General features: G+C 42.0%; 1 protein-coding gene across 3 annotated transcripts; it reads left to right on the forward strand.

Moving 5' to 3' along the window:
* The first annotated feature begins 8,897 nt into the window (after positions 1–8,897).
* On the forward strand, positions 8,898–16,132 carry LOC146599276 (C-type lectin domain family 2 member B-like). 3 transcript variants are annotated; one of them, XM_085298821.1, is made up of 5 exons: positions 8,898–9,025; positions 10,174–10,254; positions 10,953–11,140; positions 12,877–12,977; positions 14,576–16,132. In XM_085298821.1, the coding sequence occupies exons 1-5, from the start codon at positions 8,932–8,934 to the stop codon at positions 14,691–14,693; spliced, it is 582 nt and encodes a 193-aa protein (XP_085154947.1). In that variant the 5' UTR covers positions 8,898–8,931; the 3' UTR covers positions 14,694–16,132. The 3 variants fall into 3 exon arrangements, with proteins under 3 accessions (XP_085154947.1, XP_085154948.1, XP_085154949.1); XM_085298822.1 differs by having other exon boundaries at positions 10,956–11,140; XM_085298823.1 differs by having other exon boundaries at positions 8,898–9,019.
* Positions 16,133–22,731: the final 6,599 nt, after the last annotated feature.

The following is a 22,731-nucleotide window of genomic DNA, read 5'->3' on the forward strand; positions in this document are numbered from 1 at the left end:
CAAGATGCAACTTAAAGGTTGTGCTCTTGCTGTAAACCTGTCTAGGGTTGCAATTGCCTACACTGTTTTCCAGACACCTCTCTCTTCTGATCACCTGTTTTTCTGCTATAGAGCTAAAAGCAGAGGAAGTTACCTTCAAGAACAGTTCTCTCCATGCCTTTTTACACTGGTCACAGGAATGGATAGATCAGCATTTTCAAAGGTGAAAGTGGATCCTTGATCATGGCATCAGCCAGTTAATCAGTCTGCAGTTGTATACTAGAGCAAGAACAAAGAAGCCTAAAAGAGAGCACACTAGAATGGTACAAAGAGGTTTACATGGCCAAAAAAATAACTCTGGGGAACGAGGAAGAAATCTGGGGAGGTTCAGAGGAGACTAGGTGATTCCTAATGGGGGTCAGAGAACAGCTCTGGGGAACAAGGATCCAAGAGGTGTTCTGAGCAGACCAGAGGGCTCCTAASTGGACTAGGTGGCCAGAAAATAAAAACTGAGTAACAAGACAGGGCTTGAGGGGTCCTATGAGATGTGGATGGCCAAAAGAGGGCTCCAGGGCATAACAAAAGTCTCAGGAGGGCTTCTGAGCAGAAAAGACGATTCCTAAGTGGACTTAAGGGCCAGAAGACAGCCTTGGGGCATGACAAAGGCCTTTGGAAGTGTTCTGAGGGGACTAGAGGATTGCTAAAGGGGCTGGAAGGACAGAAGACAGCTCTGAGGAACAAGGAATGCTGGAAGAGTCATCCAGAGTGCACTAGAGAGGTGCTAAGGGGTCTAGATGCCCCCCCCCCCCMAAAAAAAAAAAAAGACTCTGAGGAACAAGGAAGATATCTGGAGGGCTTCTGAGGAGATGAGAAGGCTGCTAGGGGGGCTGGAGTGCCAGAAGAGAACTCTGGGGAACAAGGAAGGCTGACAGAGTCATCCAAAGCACTCTAGAGTGTTTATGCAGGGCCAACAGAGGTCTGCAGGTGAAAAATAAAATGTTAAAAGAAGAGGCCAAAGCAGAATAGAGGGCTGGTAAAGGGACTGGTGTGCCAACAGAGGGCTCCAGGGCAGGAAGGGCAGCTCTGGAGGGATTATGAGGTAACCGCAGGAGTCCTAGTTGGGCTGGAGGACCTGAAAGCAGCTCTGGGCACAAGGAAGTCTAAAAGAGTAGTCAAGAGCACACTAGAGGGGTGATAAGGGGCCTAGAGGTCTCCAGGACAAGAGGCAACAGACACAAACTGAAACACAGGAAGTTCCTCCTGATGTTGACCTGATGCTGACCTTTTTCTGTTAAGACTACAGGCTCTTCCTGGCAGAGATACTAGTTGCAAGTATTTACAGTACGGAATCTTGTCTAAGACCTCTGATGTGAAAGAAACAAGTATGCTAGTTTTATAGCCCTGCCTGACATCCAAAGTGCCAGTAGCATTGTTTTTTCCTCATGATCCACCACTACTGAATGCAGGTATTTTAAACAGAAATAGGTCAAAATAGTACTCACACATGCCGTACACACCAAGTTTTCCCTATCTCGCTCCAATTTTGTTTATCTAAAAGGGATTACTTTCAGTTCCATATTACGTCCAATACACCACCAGATCTAATTTGTTTATGTCACTAAATGAATAATTATCTGGGGGTGGAAAAAGGCAGTAGTGTAGTGACGTAGTAAAATTTACAAACTACTCTAAATTTTTTTGGTGTTTAAGGATTTGAGCAGATAAGGAAGAAATACAGAGACTTAAACAAGGCATCTGAATTGACCTTGCAATAAGTGACATTTTATGTCAAAAAATGGAAGTTAATGCACAATGGATGAAAAAAAAAGGATGAAATTTTAAAAGAGTTTTAATGATAAATGTGTCAATTCAAGAAAATGGCCTTGCAATGAAATGGGCAATGAGTGCAGAGCTACTGCCAATGTAGAGCTGCTGTCAAAGTAGCAAACAGGCTTGTAGAATATATAAAGAACATGATGAAGAATCTTCTGACCCACAATGCCCATTAAAATCAATGGCATATCACACATCTGTGAGCACAGATTTCTCATAACGTGAGTGGCTCTGATCTTTCTGTAGACCTGTTACCCTATGCAGCTCTCCCTACTGCATTTCACATAAAAATTTTCTCTTATTTTGGTCCAACAGGGAGAAAAGTACTTACTGCAGTACATTGCAGCACCACAGCAGGCAATGGTGGGAAGAAAAGCTGTTAAACTAATACAGATTAGGAGAAGAAACCTTGATGAGCAGAGAGAGATTCTAAACTCCTTTGATGGGAGGTGCTCAGCTCTGCCAGTTGCAATTGTGAGACCTACGAACAAGATGCCAAACAGGAAACTGATTTGAATGGCTCATCAAACCCATGTCAGAATGACTCACCACTTCAAAAATTACAGGTGATCACTGCGCAGCTTCTGTTCTCTCCTCTTTACTTCAGAACGGACCTATCAATAGGAGCAACGGAAGACACTAGCTGATGATGCAGCTGTATAATCTCGTTTCAGTTGTTCTGGCCTCTAAGAGTTTCCTGGTGCAGATGCAAAACTTTCAGACATTTTGGGGAGGAGTGGTATCCATTTGGGGGACATGATGAAGCCAAACTCAGCTGGCAAAATCTATGATTCACGGCACTGGAACCAAGGTTTGCGGCTGCAAAAGCATCAAATGGTGAGTGACTGAGTGACTTTTTAAGGTGTTAAATACGATGTTTGTTCTATGTTGAATCACATGTGTGTAGAGAAAATTCTGCTCTCTCCTGGAAGCTGAAAATTTAGAGGAAGTACAGCTACTAATCTTTATTGATGGCCAGATCATCAGCTGTAGATAAAGACAAAGAACTCTGCCTCTTTAGATCATCTGAGGTTTCTGCTCTAAGTTCTGTCCTGTTTGTTTTTATGTTTTTATCTATTTTACTAAGCTTGCTGTTGTTAATTGTTTTCATGTCATTATATTGCTGTGGTACTTTCTCTTCTGTACTCCAACCTTCCCTACTTATTTTTATCCTCATCCAGGTCATTTTCAGTGTCAAGACTGTCAGTTCTTGAAGATGGAGGTTATGTCTTTTACTATATTCTAACAACACACAAGTGGTTTAGACAAATAAACAACAATCCTAGTGAATACTAGCCTCACCAAAAATACAAACACAACTGATAATGTAGTTATTCCATTCCAATGTAGCTGTTCCTATTCCAAAAACTGTAAAATAATTGCATTCCAAATGCTAATGTTTTGTAAGACCTCTGCAGCTGAATGACTAACCTTTTTTGGTGTAGATCTATTTGGCATACACAGCATTCTCAGCCTGGCACTTCATAAAATACTTAGCACTCCTCAAATACTACTTCTTCATTTTTGCAGTAAATACAGTGTTCTAGTACCTTTGTTAAATACTTTTTAAAGGACAGTAACTTTCTAAATGTTCAGAACTACTAACCAAACCCCATGTCCCACAAGCCACTCAAGATTATTTCTGCTACATTCTTCATCTCTTTTATTATCTTAGTTATATTTCCCATGTTATTTTTACCCATGTCTGAGTAGTTAACTACTCAGTTACTACTACTACTGAGTAGTAACTTTTATGTTGCACAATAGGAATATGCACATACTTAAGTATATGCATACATTTTCCAGTCTCACGTTTTCACTTTGGGAACTGTGGGAATTCTTCAATATCATACTGAAAAAAAAAAAAAAAAAAAAAAAAAAAAAAAAAAAGGCCACTGGAATAGCAAAAGGTTTTTAACTATTAAAAAGAATGCATATTTGACCTGCTGGGAGACGGACTTCACAGCATCACAGAATGATTGAGGTTGGAAGGGACCTTTGTAGATCATCTAGTCCAACTCCTCTGTTCAAGCAAGGTCACCTAGAGCATGTTACCATCCAGATGGCTTTTGACTACCACCAAGAATGGAGATTCCACAGCCGCTTCTGGCTACCTGTTCCAGTGCTCAGTCATCCTCACAGTAAAGAAGTTCTTCCTTGTGTTCACACAGAACTGTATCTCTGTTTTTGCCCACTGGGCACCACTGAAAAGAGTCTTGCCCTATCCTCTTTACACCCTCTCCTCAGATATTTCAATGCATTGATAGATCCCTCCTCAATCCTCTCTTCTCCAGGTTAAAGAACCCCAGCTCTCTTAGCCTTTTCTCATATGAGAGATGCTTTAGCCCCTTAGTCATTTTAGTAGCCCTTCACTGGGCTCACTGCAGTAGCTCCATATCTCTCAGAGAGGCCAGGACTGGACACAGCACTCCAGGTGTGGCCTCACCAGTGCTGAGTAGAGGGAAAGGATGAGGGATCACCTCCCTTGACCTGCTGGCAACGTTATTCCTAATGCCTAATCCAAAGATCACATTGGCCTTCTTTGCCATGAAGGCACATTGCTGACTAATGGTCACCTTATTGTCCACCAGGACCCTCCGGTCCTCCTCTGCAAAGCGGCTCTCCAGCCAGCCAGGTGCCAACACTTACTGGTGCAGGATTGGACCCAGTATTGGTCTCAATTGGACCCTGGGATACACCACAAGCTACAGGCCTCCAACTAGACTTTACACCACTGATTGCCACCTTCTGAGCTCTGCCATCCAGACAGATTTCAATCCATCTCACTGCTCATCTAGACCGTACTTTGCCATCTTGCCTATGAGGATGTTCTGGGAGACAGCATCAAAAGCCTTACTGAAGTCATGGTAGACAACATCAGCTGTTCCCCCCTCATCTACCCCGCTAGACATCCCATCATACAAAGATATCAAGTTGGTTAAGCATGATTTCCTTTTGGTGAATCCATGCTGACCACTCCTGATCACCTTCTTGTTCTTCATGGACTTGGAAATGGTATCCAGGATTAGCTGCTCCATCACCTTTCCAGGATCAAGGTGAGCCTGACTGGCCTGTAGTTTCCTGGGTCCTCCTTCTTGCCCTTTTTGAAGACTGGAGTGTCATTACTATTCTTCCAGTCCTCATGCACCTCTTCTGTTCTCCATGACCTTTCCAAGATGATTGAGAGTGTCCTTGCAGTGACATCAGCCAGCTCCCTTAGCACTCGTATGTGTATCTCTCAATGGACTTATGTATCCTCCCCAGTTTGCTTAAGTGATCCCTAACCCAATTCTTTTCAACCAAAGGACAGTCTTCCTTCCTCCAGACTTTCTCCCTGGTCTTCAGAGTCTGGGATTGGTGACAGCCAGTCTTGCCAGTAAAGACAAAGGCAAAGAAGGCATTCAGTATCTTTTCTGTATCATTCATCACTAGGGCCACTTGCATAACCAAAAATAAACTTTAGGAATAGTAAGCAGAAACATTCCTTCAGGACTTACCTCTTTCTTATTTACAGTCAACAGTCTTATGACACAGAGGTATACTGTAATCAGGAGGATTTGAGTTAATCAAAGGATTAGAAAGAGGCCCAGCTTTTTTTCTCCATGGGGAGGTACTTATCTACTGATCAGTTGAGGGCTACTAGCTTAAAAAAATGTAAGTCACACAACACACCCTAAGAGTCATTCCTTTTCTAATAAACAGATTGAGTCAATTTGGTAGGACCCTAAGAAACTAACCCTTGTCTGATGTCATAGCTAGACTTGACTAGCGTTTTCAGAGCATCACAGAATACCAGAAGTTAATGTCATCTTTGGGGAACAAATGCATAAAGGCCTGACTAAAGGCCTCACCAATAGTCCTTATATTGACCGAGGAGGGAGATGGAAAGGGACTGACTCAGTCAGTCAGAAGCAGGGTAAATTAGTTACCCTAGCCTGTGTGGTCACAGCTAGATTGCTGCTCGTGTGAGGTGGGTAATCCCAGTCAAACCTAGGTATCTGTGCAGTATGCTGTTACAGCACAGACATTTCCATAGTACATATTCTAGCTCTAAACTTCTGCTATGCAATTATTTCTCCTTGCATAATGTGACTGCAGTTTTTCAGAAAAGGTAGAGGTAATATGTTGAAGAGTGAGAAAAGATAATCAAAGATTATTTGTAATGGCAGTGAACAGGAGACAGCGTGACGAGGGCAACCATAATGAGTCAGTTCTGTGAGACTGGCCCTACTGCAGGGATGAAATGGTTTTTCAGAGAAAATAATTTCTTTTGGAAAATGACCTGCTTTTAAATTAAAATGTTTGTGTTTTCACCCCACATTATGACAATATTTTAAAGTCATCTTCCAGTAATTCTGGCTGGAGGGTATTTTATCTTATGCCTTTTTCCTTTAATAAATTTGTATCTCCTTTTTCGATTTTTCTTTTATGAAGTGTGGAAACACTGAAAGAAACAAAATATCCAGATTAAAACTAAACATATGTCCCTTGTGGTACCCTATGGGAAACATTTTTTCCTTGCAAAAATAAACATTTCTTTTTTCTAAACAGCTGTCATTAGCACCCTAACAGACCCCCAGTGATGTCCATGGCAGTTAGCTTTGCAGAGGAATTTGCAAACCTACAGACCTGGGCCATATGGCTTGAGCTACTGCACAAGATAGGAGAGTTAGAGGTGATCCTACATGCTCGCAGCTCAGAGTGGGTTGGAAAAGTGTCCCTGCTGCTCTCTGTCTACATGTTGCATTCACACTGGTATAAGCATGAATTCTCCTTCTTCTCTAAGATCAGCTTGAATACTCTGTGCAAACTCTCAGCTAGTCTATTCCTAGTTCACTAGCTACCCTCTCTCACTGAAGCAGCAAGTTCACATGGGGTGAGCCTGCCAAATCACACTTCCTCAATAACAGCAGCAGACTACACACTGTTCATCAGGAACAGTGTCTTAGCCAAAATGTGAGAGGTCAAAGGCCTTAATAAACTCAGAGCACTTGTACAAGAAGCACCTGGGGTTATAACTATAAGGGTTTTGGAGCATCAAATGATTCACAACTGAAGATGTTATAGGTTCTCACTTTTTGGAAGATGGCCTGAAAATGTCAAAAATTACCTTCTGCATTAGTGGTAAGGGTGAAAAGGGTGTCTGAATACTCTGTGATTATAAGGCAAGTAAGTCATTTATGACCTTAGTAACAGGCAGGTCTGACACCCTTATCAAATCGCAAGAGAGTCAGGTAGTTCTTCAGAGTCAGGTTGTTCCTGAGACTAAGTAACTGTACTAGCTTTTTGGAGGAGGGTGCATGGAATAGTTTACAAGGCATTTCTGTTCTAGTTTTTTTGGTTGTTTTGCTTAATTCATGAGACTTTTGCCTAATTTTGTTACTAAATAGCCAGAAATAGAACACTGAATAAATGTTGAATATCCTGTTCTTAGGAGCAAACAGAAGAGTAACTGTGCGCATTAGCATTCCCCTACTCCTTTGATGCAAAACTTGTTCTGACTACATAAAACAGGTATTGTGCCTTCCTACTGTCCTAATTCCATACTCTACTCTCATTTGTACTCCTCTGAGTTCCTGTCTCCCAAAATCTCTTAAAGCACCTACAGGTCATGTTCTCTGTACCCATTACCTGCCCTTTCTCCCATTCACCCTCTTCTGGGAATTCTCAGTTCCCTAACTTCCCCAAAGCTGCCATGTTTTAAGCCATCTTTCCTTGATCACATGCATTTTTCTTACTCTTCGTCTTTCTATTTGTTCCTGAGTGCTCTCATAGAATCACAGAATGGTAAGGTTGGAAGGGACCTCTGGAGATCTAGTCCAACCCTGATTGAACCCATGACCTTGGCATTAGCAGCACCACGCTCTAACCAACTGAGCTAAACCTGCCCCCAACCTGGGCATGCTAGCCTGTCCATCTCTCCCATTCCATTGCTTGGACCAACAGCTGCTGCAATCAAAGGCTAAAATCAACTGAAAGTCCATTTATATTTATGGAAATATGAAGTTTATACTGCTTTTTACTACATGTAACGAGAAACACCTGGAGATAATTTTCAGTAGCTGACTACCCTCAAAACTGCTCACATCCCTGACAAATCAAAACAATTGGAGATTGCAATGAAGGCATAAAGTGTAACTCTGCATTCTCCTGGCTTTCTATTTAAGGTTTTGGATAAACTGCCACTGATTTTTTTGCTTGCACAGAGCCTGGGTGCTGACTTGAAGAGAGCCATGCTCCTCTGGATATTTGAACATGTTTTACAGATGATATCTGTTGTGAGTAAAACAATTACTGTGCATAATATACCATCTGAAATATTTATACTGTACACCAACCCTCCTGATAACTATGGCCATGTCTTTCAAGCATTGCTACAACTTCTCATACACCTTTGTTCCCCTCAGAATAATCAGACTTAATGCTTTTCTGTGGGAGGCCCATCACTGGCCTGATTTTTAGAAGGGATCAAGTTTTAACTAGTAACCTAATTTAAAGGCAGCAGGACTCTCCCCAACACCCTCCCAAATGTTCCTCATCCAGAAATTTGCTGATTTCAGAGAAATCACAGAACCAGTGGAAGCCAAGTTCTTCTTGAAACTATTTCCCATTTCCTCTTCTATTATAGAGTGGTATGATTTCTTGCAATGCTGCAGTGATACGAAGTCTGTAGACTAAGATGACGACACTCAAGAGCAGAAGTGAACCACTCATGGTGGGCCTAAACAGTGCAAGCACTACAAAGCGCTCCAAGTCTACCCTCAGTGTGGAAAGGGGAGCTGAAGATATCCAGTTCTCCCAACACTCATCTCTTTTCCTGTTCCTCCAGGCAGGAACCAAGGACTCCTGAAGGCACTTGGCTCCGCTGTGGCCTCTCCAGCTTCAGCTCAACACAGACGAGCTCTGGGGAGCTGAAGCCCGCGGGTGCCCGCGGCGCCGAGAGTGCACCGGACAGCAGGTGGGTGCACCTCCCTCGCCCGCGGCCTGGAAGCTGGGGGCGCTGCGCCCCCCTCGGCCGCGCCCGGGGCAGCGGAGGGGAGATCAGCCGGCCGCCGCCGCCCCCTCCGGCATTTCCGGCCCCGTGATCTCCCCTGCCGGCGGGGCGAGAGCTCAGCGCCTATGGGTCGCAGAGGGGCAGGCGATGATGGCGGCGGCGGTGGGGTGTCACCCCACGGCTCCCCTAGGCGGAGGACGGGGACTCCCCAGGGTAAAGGTGCGGGGCGGGGGGGCGGCGGCTACAACGCTTTCCTCGGCTGCAGCCGGGCGGGGACTGCCGGAGGGGCTGAGAGGGGTTGGCTTGTGGGACCGCGGGCTAGGGCGTGATCCCAACGCAGCCAGGCTGCTCGGGGAGACGCCGCCGGCCCTGCTTGGCGCTTTCTGCTTGGCAGCCGCCCGGCAGCCGAGCTCCCTTCCCGTCCTGCACCAGAGACCATTTTGGGGAGACGCGGTTGCTGGCGAGGTGAAATGGCACCAGAGGGTCAGGGAGTCGCGGCGGTGGTGCCCCTGCCCTGGCAGTGTCAGCCCGGCCTGGAGGGTCCAGAGGCTTCAGCCTTGGGGAAGGAGGCCATGCAGAGAGGGCTTGGCACAGGCCACTCGATCCCCACTGCTTCAGTGTCCTGCTGGCCGCAGTGTGCCTGAGCCTGGGCGCTGCCCCTGTCCTCCGAGCAGCATCGCATGTTAGTTCAGTTGCAGGCTGCATAGTGACACCTGTGTACTCCACTGAGCAAGGAAGGAAGCTTTCTGAAGACGCCCTTGTGCTGTCAGATCATATAGTAACCATGAGTGCGAGGGTCTTTCACAGAAACTTTGGGTGCTTCATCCCTTCCGGTTGCCTCTGAAGTTTGAAACAACAAGCAGCAATGATAGATTGGCAAGTCCTTCCTGCCACCAAACACAGGTTAATGCACAATCCTGGAAGGGAGATGGGAAAAAAAAGAAGAATTTAGAAAACGTGTCTCTGTGGGGCGAGACTAGGAATTCCTCAATGGAAGTCTGGGGCTCTGGAGTTAATGAATTGCCTCACTTTTCCTAACAGTGCCATGCTCTGACATCAGGTCTTTTTCAGACTTATTACTCACACTCATTTGTTCTACATTAGTTTCTTTCCTTCTGAATCACTTTTGAGGTAAGGAATTACCTCACTATTAGCTGTGAATGAGCGCTAAATTATGTAATTAGAATTCATAGTAACTGATAGTTCTTAGCAGCTTTGTGATAACTAAGTAAATGGCACATATTCTAGCACTGCTGCCAGCCTCCTTTCCTTGGAGAGTGACTTCTTTTGGAATAGCTTAATGGATCCTGGGCTCTTATCCCCTTTTCAGCTATCTTTTTGAAAATTCTGACATTTCTTCTTTTCAGGTCTGTTTTCAAATATCTGGTTCTGGCGAGGTGTTGCTGGTTTGCTTGTTGCTACAGTTTTGATTTTGTGTATTCAGTTTGGTAAGTGTGTGAATTTATTTAAAAAGAAATTATAATTAGCCTTAGTAATTACTAAAATTCTAGGTGGTCAGAAGTCCATGTAGATTTTAAAAAACCAAACCTCATTGGGTTTATATAAAACTTATATTGAAGTTAAATAGATGTCCCATCTGACATATTGTTTAAAACTGAGGTTAAGTGCTGGAGAAATCACTTCGGTAGTTGCAGTGGAGTTAGCTGAGTGCTCAGTTYAGTCCTACTGCAACATTCAAATTTATAACCTTACTGTTCATCTCAGTCCAAATTCAATAAAACAAATTAAAATAGAAGATTGGTTGCAAAGAACAACTGGTAGTTTTTCAGAAAATGACATGCAATTAATATAGCTATTTATGAGCTACAAGGAAGTAACATTTGAAGAAGCTATAGTTTTCAGTCAGAAATGTTTATTTTACAGAAGATGAGACATTTTTATCAACTTCTCATCTAGTTCTATCTATCTGTCTGTGATCATCACTTTGAAGATGTGTCAGCAATCATAAGGGTGCAGGAGCCAGAATATGCAATTAGTTTGGGATAATTCTACTGAGCAGAAATAATAACATCATGGTTAGAACTGGAGGAGATTAGATGATACAATCAGAAAACAAGCTAAAAAGCTCTAGAAGCTTTTTCCAGTGTTGGTCAGAAGAAATAGGTGGAGTGTTTGTGTCTTTTAGCAGTAAACAGTTCTTCGGAGAAGGATTTTGCTGGCTGTCCTTCCCTGGAACTCTGTCCAACAGATTGGCTCTATTTCCAAAGGAAATGCTACTACCTCTCAGAGAGTGAAGCCAACTGGAACTCCAGTCAAAACTTCTGCTCATTACACAATGCTTCCCTCCTTGTGATTGAAAATCATCAGGAACTGGTAAGGGAACCGAAAGTGAATGATGGTTTCATGCCATCTCACTTGTAGGGAGCTGCACAATGAATCTTTGTGTTTTTTCAGCTTCATAAGCTGAACAGTTTGAAATCTGATGATTCTGACAAGTCACTGAGTACAGAAGGCTGTGTCCCTGCTCTCCCTGCAAACTCCAGTATCAGCTTTAGCAGTTAATATTTTGGAAAACACCTGGGGTGTTTTCTAACATTTCTAACAAAATTTAACCTGAAGTAAATTTTGTGCTTGTTACAGTCAGAAATACTCAACACTGTCAGGGGGAAACCTGTTGCTTCTGATTTATCTTCAATTAAACAAAAACTGTTCAACCTTAGCAAGGTTTGTTAATTACAGCCAATATAATCACCACCTGAACGTTCTGTAATACTGCAATGCTTGGAAAGACTGCMTCTAGCATAAAGACACAGGAGAATATACTCTCCCATATCTGCTATAGGCCTTGACAGCATTTGCTTCAATGTTCTAAACAGCTTGTCCCTAGGTCAGTGGATTTCAGCAGAATCAGCAGTATAGTAGTAGGCATATTAGGCACAAATGACAATTCTGTTGCACGCACTGTGTCAAGGATCTTTCTTTACTTCTCTGTCACTAGAATGTCTTCCATATATCCTTGCTACCTGATAACAAAGAGTCAGTATGATGAAGAAACTTCAGTGATGGAGAAATCTATTGGCTGCTAAAGTGTTCATAGAATCATAGAATCAGTAAGGTTGAAAGGGACCTCTGGAGATCATCTAGTCCACCCTGCCCTGCTCAGCAGGGTCACCTAGAGCACGTTAGACAGGGTTGCATCCAGGCAGGCCTTGAATATCTCCAGAGAAGGAGACTCCACAACCTCTCTGGGCAACCTGTTCCAGTGCTCCGCCACTTTCACAGTGAAGAAATTCTCCCTCACGTTCAGACGGAACTTCTTGTGCTTCAATTTCTGCCCATTGCCTCTTGTCCTGTCACATGGGACAACTGAAAAGAGTTTGTTCCCGTCCCTTCACACCTTCCCTTCAGGTACTTACTTAYACACATTGATAAGATTCCCCCCTCAGTCTTCTCTTCCCCAGGCCCAGCCCTCACTGCCATTCCTCATAGGGCAGGTGCTCCAGCCCTCTGATCATCTTTGTAGCCCTATGCTGGACTCTCTCCAGTAGCTCCACGTCTCTCTCATACTGGGGAGCCCAGAACTGGACACAGTAGTCGAGATGAGGCCTCAGCAGGGCTGAGTAGAGGGTCAGGATCACCTCCCTCGACCTGCTGGCAACATTCTTCCTAATACACCCCAGGATACCATTGGCCTTCTTGGCCACAAGGGCACATTGCTGGCTCATGGTCAGCTTGTCATCCACCAGCAGGTCTTTCTCTGCAAAGCTGCTCTCCAGAAGGTCAGCCCCCAGAGAGAACATAAAATGATGCGTTTGCATTTCCATAGAAATTCTTAATTTTCAGTTGTGAACTTCCATTCTCATAGTAGGAATTTCTATCACTTCAGGAATTCTGGCTCAAAATGGGTCCTTTTGATTTCTAATCAAGTTGTAGATTTTCTTTCATTTATGTGGATTACACAAGATCCAGGTGCTGCACTATTCTTTTACATTTAATCTTCGATATTGTTGCTTCTGGGAGAAAACAAGATCATTCTTTTGCTTAATAGCCCTTGATCAAAGGTTATATTTTGAAAACTGAACATACATATGTTCTTTTCTTGTATACAGAATTTTATGGTGAAGATAACAAAGCAAGATCCATGGATTGGACTTTATAAAAGAAATGACGAATTCTTCTGGATTAATGGGAATGCATTAGATAATAAACTGTAAGTTGATGATGGGAGTGATACTAGGTTATAGAGGAATAAGAAAGGAAAACTAATACAGATATAAACAGTGATTTGAAAGAAATGTCTGTARTGATGTTGAAAGGATGACTGGAAGGAGTATGGAATACAACAGAGATTTCACATGGCTTTGTTAAAACTGTGATGGATGAGAATTAAGTGAATTAAGTGAAAGTTAAGATGAAGATTCGTAACACTACTTTCAGAAGTAACATGGAAAGACGAGTCATGGTAACAGAGAGTATAGCAAAGAGAAAGGTAAACCAAGAGACCACTAAGGTACCAAATTTAAGGAAGACAGAAATAAAAGAATCCAATAAGATGAATTCCTTTTTATATAATATATTTTGGAAACGTATTAAATGAGATTTATAGACAAGTTATTGAGAGACTTCATCCTTCTCTTGATATGTTTTTCCAAAAATCTACTGGAGGGAAAAGTGAAGTGRATTATATTCAATGAGCTACTCTGTAGTAACTGGCCTGTGCTCTGTCTCACGGGTGGCAAGCATGGGTTGGTTTGCTCCTCCCAGCGAATGCTTCCGTGTCTCCTGAAAGACTGCTGCTTCTCACTGGGGCAGCTGTCAGCAGGAGTCAGTGGAATTGCTAATAAGAGTAATATGAATTGAGATTTGAGAAGTCTGAAATTAACTTTGAATATTTATGTTTTCCATTTCGTAAGTTTGTGACATCACTAGTGACACCTGACTATATTCACTTCCTCAGCAAGTCTTGAGGACGTGATCCAGTGAAGATCATAAGCATCTAATGTGAAATCTAAGCAAAACATAAGCATCTAAGTTCAAAATTACACTCCTCCTCGCTTTTGCTTATTCTTGGGTTGGTGATACATACATCCACAGATGTTTTACTTTTCATCTTTGAAGTTCCCTACATTCTTATAGCTCTGTCTTTTTGCATGTCTAAAACTGCCCCTCCTGACGTTATAAGGGTGAGCATCTTGGTGTCTAAGCTCAATTGGTATCCAGAGTTAAGTTAACACTGGGCTTTGTCCCATTGGCATTTCAGAAAACTACTACAATTTTTAAAACACAGTTAAGTGAAGGAGGCTCTTACCTCTTACATAACAATACCTATAGTGTAGAAATTCAGATTCATTTCCTGTTTTTCACCACCCATTTAACCATAGTGTCATTTCAGTTATGAGGAAGAGGGAAACGAGAAAGGCATTTTTCATAACTTTTTTTGGAACTTTTTTGGTGTGCAAAAGGATATGGAAGTTGAAGAGGGAGACTGTCTTGATAGCACAGGTTATTTGAGATGAATTCCAGTCTGCTCCAAGGACACATTTCATATTAAGCAGCTGCTAAACAAGATGCAGATACACTGCAAGTTCTACATTTTTGTATCCTTGGGGCCAGTCCCTATAAGGAAAACACAATCTTTGCAGTGTTCTCTCCAAAGTGCAAGCTATCATCTTCCTCTCTGTGATGCCATGTCTGTAGTAAATTAGACATTGTACAAGGAGAATATGCAATCTGTTTGGTTCCCTTTGCACCACTAAGTAATTTGATTCTGAGTGTCAAAGTAATAGTATCTTTTGTTCTCCCTTGCAGGATCAAAGTAAAGGGCTCTGGAAACTGTGCCTATCTTGAATCAAAAGGAGTCTCAGCCTCTGGATGTTCTTTAACCAGGAAGTGGGTCTGTAGCTTGAGTACCAGCTTAGCACGATAGAGGTGGGGAAAGCCACCACCTCTGCCACTTAGAGATCAATATGTAATCTACATTATACTCTGGAACCTGAGAATGTTTCTCAGCTCCTGCCTAGAGGTGAATATCTTTTCTGGTAGCCAGAATTCTCCGTCCATGGAAAAGCTCTATTTTTCCACTATGTCATTTATGTGAATTGTTTCAGGGTCTTCATAAGCTTTCGTGCCCAGTTTTTCTAGCTACTGCTCAGCTTTTTGTTTCTTTTCTCCATGTCACCAGTATTTCTTCCATTAACTCCTTTCTTGTGGGATCCTAAGCAGTTGGTCTTTATTTTCCTTTTTGATGTGTACTTGAAGATAGTTGTATTGTCTTTCCCTTAGCCAGGCTCTGTGTACAGGTGTGTGTTGTCTGCCTGTGTCTCTCAGTGCATAAGCCAGGAATTAGCACTGCTATTTTAGACAGGATCACTGTGAATTTCACTTTGTCAGTTTGATGGAGTGCATCTTGCTGCGCAGCTGTGTGCTGCTTTATATGTTTTGTTACTCTTTTGCATTAATCTTGTTAAATTAGCTTGGCTTGGTGCCAGTGGCAAAATAATAAATAGAGAATAAGAGAATTAATAGCAGAGGATGTTTCATGATTACCTCATGTCTTATGCTTCTTGGAGTGTGAGATTTGCAAACAAATGGTTAGTTTCTGGCTGAACAATCTGTTTTTTTGTTCCTTGCACATACCATTTTTAATAGCAACATCCAGTGCTTTTGAACAGATATGAGCCTGAACAGAACTAGGGCACAGTTCCACTGAATTCTGTCCACTCATATGCAGCAGGTAAGCTGCAGACAAAAAAGGAAGTTTGTCAAGAGGAAGCAAAACAATTTATTTTCATAGAGGGGCTGGAATATTCATGCTGTTCTAGAGAAGGAAGGATCAGAAATTCTCATGTGTAAGGGGCCAAAATCCTTTCTGCTCAGAATAAAATCTGAAAACACTGGAGTTTGTTTATTCTATCAGAGATTCTTAAAATCAATAACCACTATAGATCACCCCAGCAGTAGAAGTTATGAATGTATTTTGTTAAGAAATATGGGACAATTTCTCATCTGGCAGAAATCAGTGTTGCTTAGCTGATTCAAATGGAAGAATACTACTTAGCAGAAGTTAAGGATGTACTTCACTGTTGCGAATCCCTTCTGCCCATCTCTTAAGGTGTGCATAATTGGTCTTGTCATCTGAAATGCTGTAAAGTGGACTACAAACTACATGGAGCTTTAAAAGAAGTAAGATTTTTTGAGTAGCCACTAGAGGGCACTGTTGGTTCAGGGAAGGGAAGGTGTTTTCTTGTTCAAGAACGTGAAATGGCACCATTTTTGACAAGTTATTTGCCTTTTTTTTTTTTTTTTCCTTTTGGTAATTATTTTTGCCTTCACTACTGTTTTGTGCAAATTCAATTGCTGTCTGGTTTTGTGCAAATTCAATTGCTGTCTGGTTTTGTCACTGTATTTGTATTGTTATGCATAATTTTCTGTGTTATTTTCTGTGGCAATAGGACTTTAACACAACAGGACCATGCAGTATGGATGTTGTAATAACTTGTGTCTTTCAGATGTTATTTTATATATGATCACAGATTTTGCTGTACTACACTTTACTCTTACTGCTTTTGTCTTTACATGCACAATAACAGGACTCTACAGTATGAATAACCTTAATAACCTTATGTTAATTTATATGTAACTAGTAATTTTCTTGTCCTGCAGACTTCTAAAAATAATTAACTCTAAAGGATATGAAATGTGTAATAGTCATGAGAAGGTACCTAATAAATAACTTAACAGAGCTTCTGAGTTCAGCAGTGCATGTGCTAATATTATGCCAGTGTCCGTTTTTTAGCTCAGACACTATTTAAAAAAAGAAAAAAAAAGTACACTGACACAAAATAACATTTTTCAGATTTTCAATATGAAAAGATCTTTAAAAATAATGTTGAGGTTGAAATGAAACATGACATTTGACACAAAACAGAAGGAATTCCACTTTCCAATTATTTAATCTTTTTAAAACTTTAAAACATGTCAGACTTTTAACCAAACTATTATTTAAATGAAATGCTGAACTACCTGCATGGAAATGCTGAAATACACAGTGAAGTACCTTTGGAGAGACTGGTGAAATTTTCTATTGCTCACACTTGCAAACTTATTGGAGTATTTACATTATCGGAATACTAGAGGTACATTTTACAAATTTAGCAAAACATATAAGGAATAAGAAGTCTTCACGTAACACATGGCATCTTAACCTTTTTTACTGAGCTGCTTTACCTGAACATTCTTTTTGACTAGAGAATAACAAAATTTTTATGCTCTCTTATGATTGAGGGATTTTTTTTCCATCAGTCGTCTATGGATAGAATGCAAATTTGGGAAATTTGGGTGCTTAAAAGAGGTTTTAGAGAAACTATGAGCACAGAAGATAATAACTTGAGTTAATACAACCCAACTCTTTAGAGATGTAATTAGCATCTTCTATAGCATCCAAAGTCTATAATGCTAAGAATGAAGCCTGTGAACTCCCTTTACTCAGAATGGGTTTTAATGAACTACTACAGTTAAATGCCCGTTCCTTTTTCTTAAAAAAAGTCAATGGTATGCTTAGGATTTAGTGACTATTTAAAATGTAGGCAAGGACTTCAGTATAACCCTGCAAAAAGTGTTTAAATACAGTATTGGGGCCAAAGTGCTCAAATACTAGATGTTCTGTAAGTAGAAAAAACTTAAACACTAAAACTGATTTGAGAGAAAACAGTTCAGTAATTTTTATGTTTTTCTTGTTAAGTTCAGCATCGCTTGAGAAACATCTGCCGTGAAAACAGGAGTTCAGCAGTTATTTACAATGCATAAGGAAGGTGTGCTTTACGTACCCTAAAGTTATATATCCACTTTTCCCCATTGAGAAGATAAAGCATGTTCATCTCAGATCCTTGCTTTGCCTTTGCTTCTGTATCCAGAGAATGAACAAACCAAACCTCTCCCTGCCCCACACACATGCTACATTGAACTTTTTTTTCCTTTCCATTTTTTTTTGACATGAGAGTAACAACAGTTTTTCAAATGAAACTTTCGCTACTGATATTGCATACTGTAGGGGAAAGTTGGGTTGTTTTTTTCACTTGAGAGAAAGTCACCGTCACTGAAGATGATGTTCACTTTTTAATCTGTAGGAATCAAAGTCCTTCTGAAAAGCCATCGTATTAGGCTTATGGAACATAGCAGATTGCATCAAGTGATTAGTATCTGTTTCCGCAGAGGATCTCTGAGCCTTAAAAGCTCTCACACACCTACCACCTTCCTGACACCTTCGTGTGTCCGTAACCAAGCTAAGCATAAGCATACATAGCTTGATTCTCACCTGATACCAAAATTATATTTGTGCAGGAGTCTGAAAATTAAACTGAAAGTTACTTCTCTGAAGCCCTCTCTCTTCTCTAATTTCACTGTGATTATTCCAGGTTAAACAGAGGTAAATTGCTAAAATATGGAGGGTATCTTGCTATGCATGTAGTTTCTCAGGGCTCTGATTTTCAAGGCTCACACACCTCTTGATTTGCTTTGCTTTTGGTRCAGTGAAGAACTAATTTTCACATGCAGTGATGAAGGGGTGTCAATTTGTTGGTGTATTTCTCAGCAACCTTTCCTTCCGCAGCTGAACTCATGTATGTTAAACTCAGGGTACTTTATTCCAAGAGCTCAGTGTACGTGTGTCTGTTAGTTACTCATCACAAGTTGCTAGACATTAATCACAGGCCTGCACTGGGGCATTTGACATTGGTACAGGTATGAGACAACATATCTGAAAATGTGCAGCTGCCTTTAACGGTATATATCACAATAAAGGTTATCTAAAGGCTATATATTTTGAGAGAACTTGTATCTCTCTTTCTGTGCTGTTAGGACTTTAATTCCAATCTATGCATTTTTYTGTTAGAATAGCACCTTCGATTTTAATGTCATTTGTTCCCACCCACCCATAAAATTTTAGTAAAACCCTGGCAACTTAGAATCTCCCACTGACTATAAAAGTGCTTTGAGATTTCCTCCACTATAAAATATTCTATGATTCTGTAAAATGATATAAGAATCCAGCTCTTTGGAAAGCATAGCATAAAAAGAGTTAACTTAAGGGACATGTGAAGAGGTCCTATCTGAAACAGAATTATATAGGTAARATGAAAATATACATAAGCAGCCCTGTCTGTAAGCACAGAGTAGATTTTACAATTTTRTAAGACAGCATTTTGTAAATACAAGGGTTTTTTAGTTGTTTTGTCTCACAAAGTGATGATACACTATAAGGCTACAGGCTCATAGTTTGGAAACATAACTACTTTCTGAACTTTTTGAGTATTAGATTCCACATCCAAAGTATTTGTTTGGTGTTTTATTCAAAGGATAAACCGGCCCAGCCACCAGTTTAATTGTCTAGCTTGTCATGTAGGTAAGACTCAGATGCTAGTCAGTCTAGTATTTTTGACTCAGCACATCTGAAAAGAAAACAGTCTCATTGTTTGGTTTCCATGTTGAACATAGTCATAACTGTGCTCCATAATTGTAGTTCATAAGTCATATGAACAAGAATCAAACATCCTGGGGGAGGATTGGTATTCTTGGCTACAGTAAAGTATATAGGCTATACTATGTTCATCTACCCTCTGTAGAAGCCCTTGTTAGCTTAAGCAAGCCAACTATTTCCTTTGACTGTGAAAAAGTGCCCTGTATTTGCAGAGGAGAATCAAGGTTGGTTTTTTCTTGGAGATACACCTTTTTAAGATTTGGCAGTTCACCTCTGCACTTGGGGTAGACATTTTTACACTCACTACTCCTGTAAGAAGAAAATTAGGGGAGAGTAGTGGATATTGTGTACCTTGACTTCAGCAAGACTTTTGACACTGTCTCCCATAACATCCTCCTAGAGAAGCTCAGGAAGTGTGGGTTAGATGAGTGAACTGTGAAGTGGATGGAGAACTGGCTGAAAGGCAGAGCTCTGAGTGTTGTCATCAGTGCTGTGGAGTCTAGTTGGAGGCCTGGGGCTAGTGGCATCCCCCAGGGCTCAGTACTGGGTCCCATTCTGTTCAACTTATTCATCAGTAACCTGGATGAAGGGACAGAGTGCCTCCTCAGCAACTTTGCTGATGATACCAATCTGGGAGGAGTGGCTGATGCACCTGAGGGCTGTGGAGCCATTCAGAGAGCCCCGGACAGGCTGCAGAGCTGGGCAGAGAGGAACCTCCTGAGATTCAACAAGGGCTAGTGCAGGGTCCTGCACCTTGGGAGAAATAATTCCATGCACCAGTAGAGGCTGGGGGCCGACCTGCTGGAAAGCAGCTCTGCAGAGAGGGACCTGGGAGTGCTGGTGACAACAAGCTGGTTATGGGCCATCAATGTGCCCTTGTGGCCAGAAAAGCCAATGGTCTCCTGGGGTGCATTAGGAAGAATGTTGCCAGCAGGTTGAGGGAGGTGATCCTGCCCCTCTGCTCAGCCCTGCTGAGGCCTCATCTCGACTACTGCATCCAGTTCTGGGCTCCCCAGTACAAGAGAGACATGGAGCTACTGGAGAGAGTCCAGCGTAGGGCTATGAAGATGATCAGAGGGCTGGAGCACCTGCCCTATGAGGAATGGCCGCTAGAGCTGGGCCTGTTTAGCCTGGGGAAGAGGAGACTGAGGGGGGATCTTACCGATGTCTACAAATACCTGAATTGACAGAGTCGGGGGGGGAGGGGCAGATTCTTTTCAGTGGTGCCATGTGACAGGACAAGAGGCAACAGGCACAAACTGAAACACAGGAAGTTCCACCTGAATATGATGAAGAACTGTCCTGTGAGAGTGACAGAGCACTGGAAGAGGTTTCTCAGAGAGATTATAGAGTCTCCTTCTCCAGAGATACTCAAAACCCGCCTTGGACAAGATCCTGTGCAACGTGTTCTAGGTGACCCTGCTTGAGCAGGAGCGTTGGACCAGATGATCTCCAGAGGTCCCTTCCATGCTCAACCATTCTCTGATTCTGTGGAGTACACATATAAATGGTATACAATCTACAGTAAGAGTCATGTCTTTGCTTTGGGTGAATTTGTGCATGAAAGGGGTTGTAATCTACTTCAGTGGATGTTTGGCATGGACAGAAGAGATCTTCAAGTCTTCATATGGGCAGGCGTAATTCAGAGATCCCCAGGCACCTGAGTGTTCTGAGGGGGCATAAAATCTGTAGGGCCAAGGTTCTGGGCTCCAACAATGAAAAGTATGCAGGAATACAAAACTCATAGCTTGATCTCTACTGAACTGAAAGTGCCAGGTATGGGACTTAGTATGCTTGATAATAGCTGATGTTCTCTTAGTATACCTAAGAGAAGGCAAGCCAGGAGCTGAGGCTGACGTCAGCACATGCAGTGCCCTCACCAAAGGGTCTGACTGGAGCAAGTGAAGCAGGGTGCTGGTAATAGTCCATCAAAAGCCCCAGACAAGGCAAGCAATGAACCAGGTCCAGGATCTGTCCAGGGACTCCAGTCAGGAGCCAAAGGAAATGCAGCCAGAAAGAGGACTGGAGACAAGACTACAATGTGGGCCCAGACTGTCCAAGAGACAAGGGAAAAGGCAAGACTGGAGACAACCAACAACATACTTGGATGGAGGATCCATCTAGGAGATAAGCTAACTTCAGCAAAGATCTGACGTCAGTCCAGGAAGGCTGGAGACAGGTACATCTATGACACAGCTCAAGCAGAGACTGAAGGCCTAAGCCTGAGATTAAATAAGGCTCCTGGGCCCATAGGCAAGAGTTTGGATAAGGGTCTCAAGAGAGGCTGATCAGGGTCATTAAGGCCCCTTTGTGCACTCAGGGCCCTATGTGAAAATACATGATTTGCAAACAAGAAGAAAACAATTTTATTGCAGCTGCACTTCCATTTCCCCTTATAATATTTTTAAAATTTGGTCAGATGTTATTACATTGTTATTTCTTCATTGTTGCAACATGAGTCCCTGGAAATAACAAATGCAAACATTTTATTTGCTTTTATTCACTGTGTTTTCAAAGACGTGCTAGCTACAGGTCTAGAATAATTATCTGTATTAGACTAAAGTGTTTGTAAAAGCTGAAACAGCTGTGAGATGTCTCTGTGTTCACAGAAGTCAATTCAACACATTTCTCCACTTTTTCAATTATATGATAAAATCATTAAGTCAAACTGCTCTTATCATTCCTTTATTCTACATTCAGAAATAGCATGTGTCCCTGAAATTAGAACAACCAAGCAACGTGTTTACTAGGTGCATCCACAGACATTAATTTCACCATTGTTTTTGTAGCTTCAGTACTTCGTTATGCCTTCCTGGCATATCATCCAGACAGTATTTATGATTGCATGTCAGAGAATTCACAACATAAAGGGCAAGGTGAGGAGGAAAAGCAGGCTACCATCTTCATTCCCTCATACTGTTTCGGTGCAATCTGGTCTTATGGTCCAAGCCCTTTCTTGTGCTAAGAGCTTGCAGTATCAGAAGAAGGTTGCAGCTTATTAAACACAAGTGTTACCAGTCACTTTGYGCTTAGTCTAGTGTCTGTATTGCCAGGAGCCACGCAGGCCAGCTCTGAAAAGGTTTAAGTGTCTAGCAAAAGCATCTCTCTCAGCCCTTCAGTCACTTGTGAAAGAGTCACGATTAGACTAYAAGGAAAAAATATAAAACTTCCAAAAACATTAAAATACTGAAATCTGAATAAAAAGTGCCTCAGCTTGGCTAAGGCAGCCTCAGGGATGTAAACAAAAGCTGTGGATTACAACACATGCTTCCATTGTCACAGACCGCAGATTTTTCACACATCACAGTTTATTATACCTATTGCTTATTCTCAGATGAGTTGCCCTTGTCCCTTTCCCTTTCCCTCAGGAAGCTTCTACCAATGTCTGTCTGTGGGAACACTGCCATATATGCTGAGTTACACTCCTACTGCTTGGTCTTCTCACTGGAACTGGGCAACTTCTGAGCTCCCTCTTGGTTTATCAAGTACT

The sequence above is a fragment of the Rhea americana genome, unplaced genomic scaffold, assembly GCF_003343005.1.
Source record: "Rhea americana isolate MKP2758 unplaced genomic scaffold, rheAme1 scaffold_142, whole genome shotgun sequence".
NCBI classification, from domain to species: domain Eukaryota; kingdom Metazoa; phylum Chordata; class Aves; order Rheiformes; family Rheidae; genus Rhea; species Rhea americana.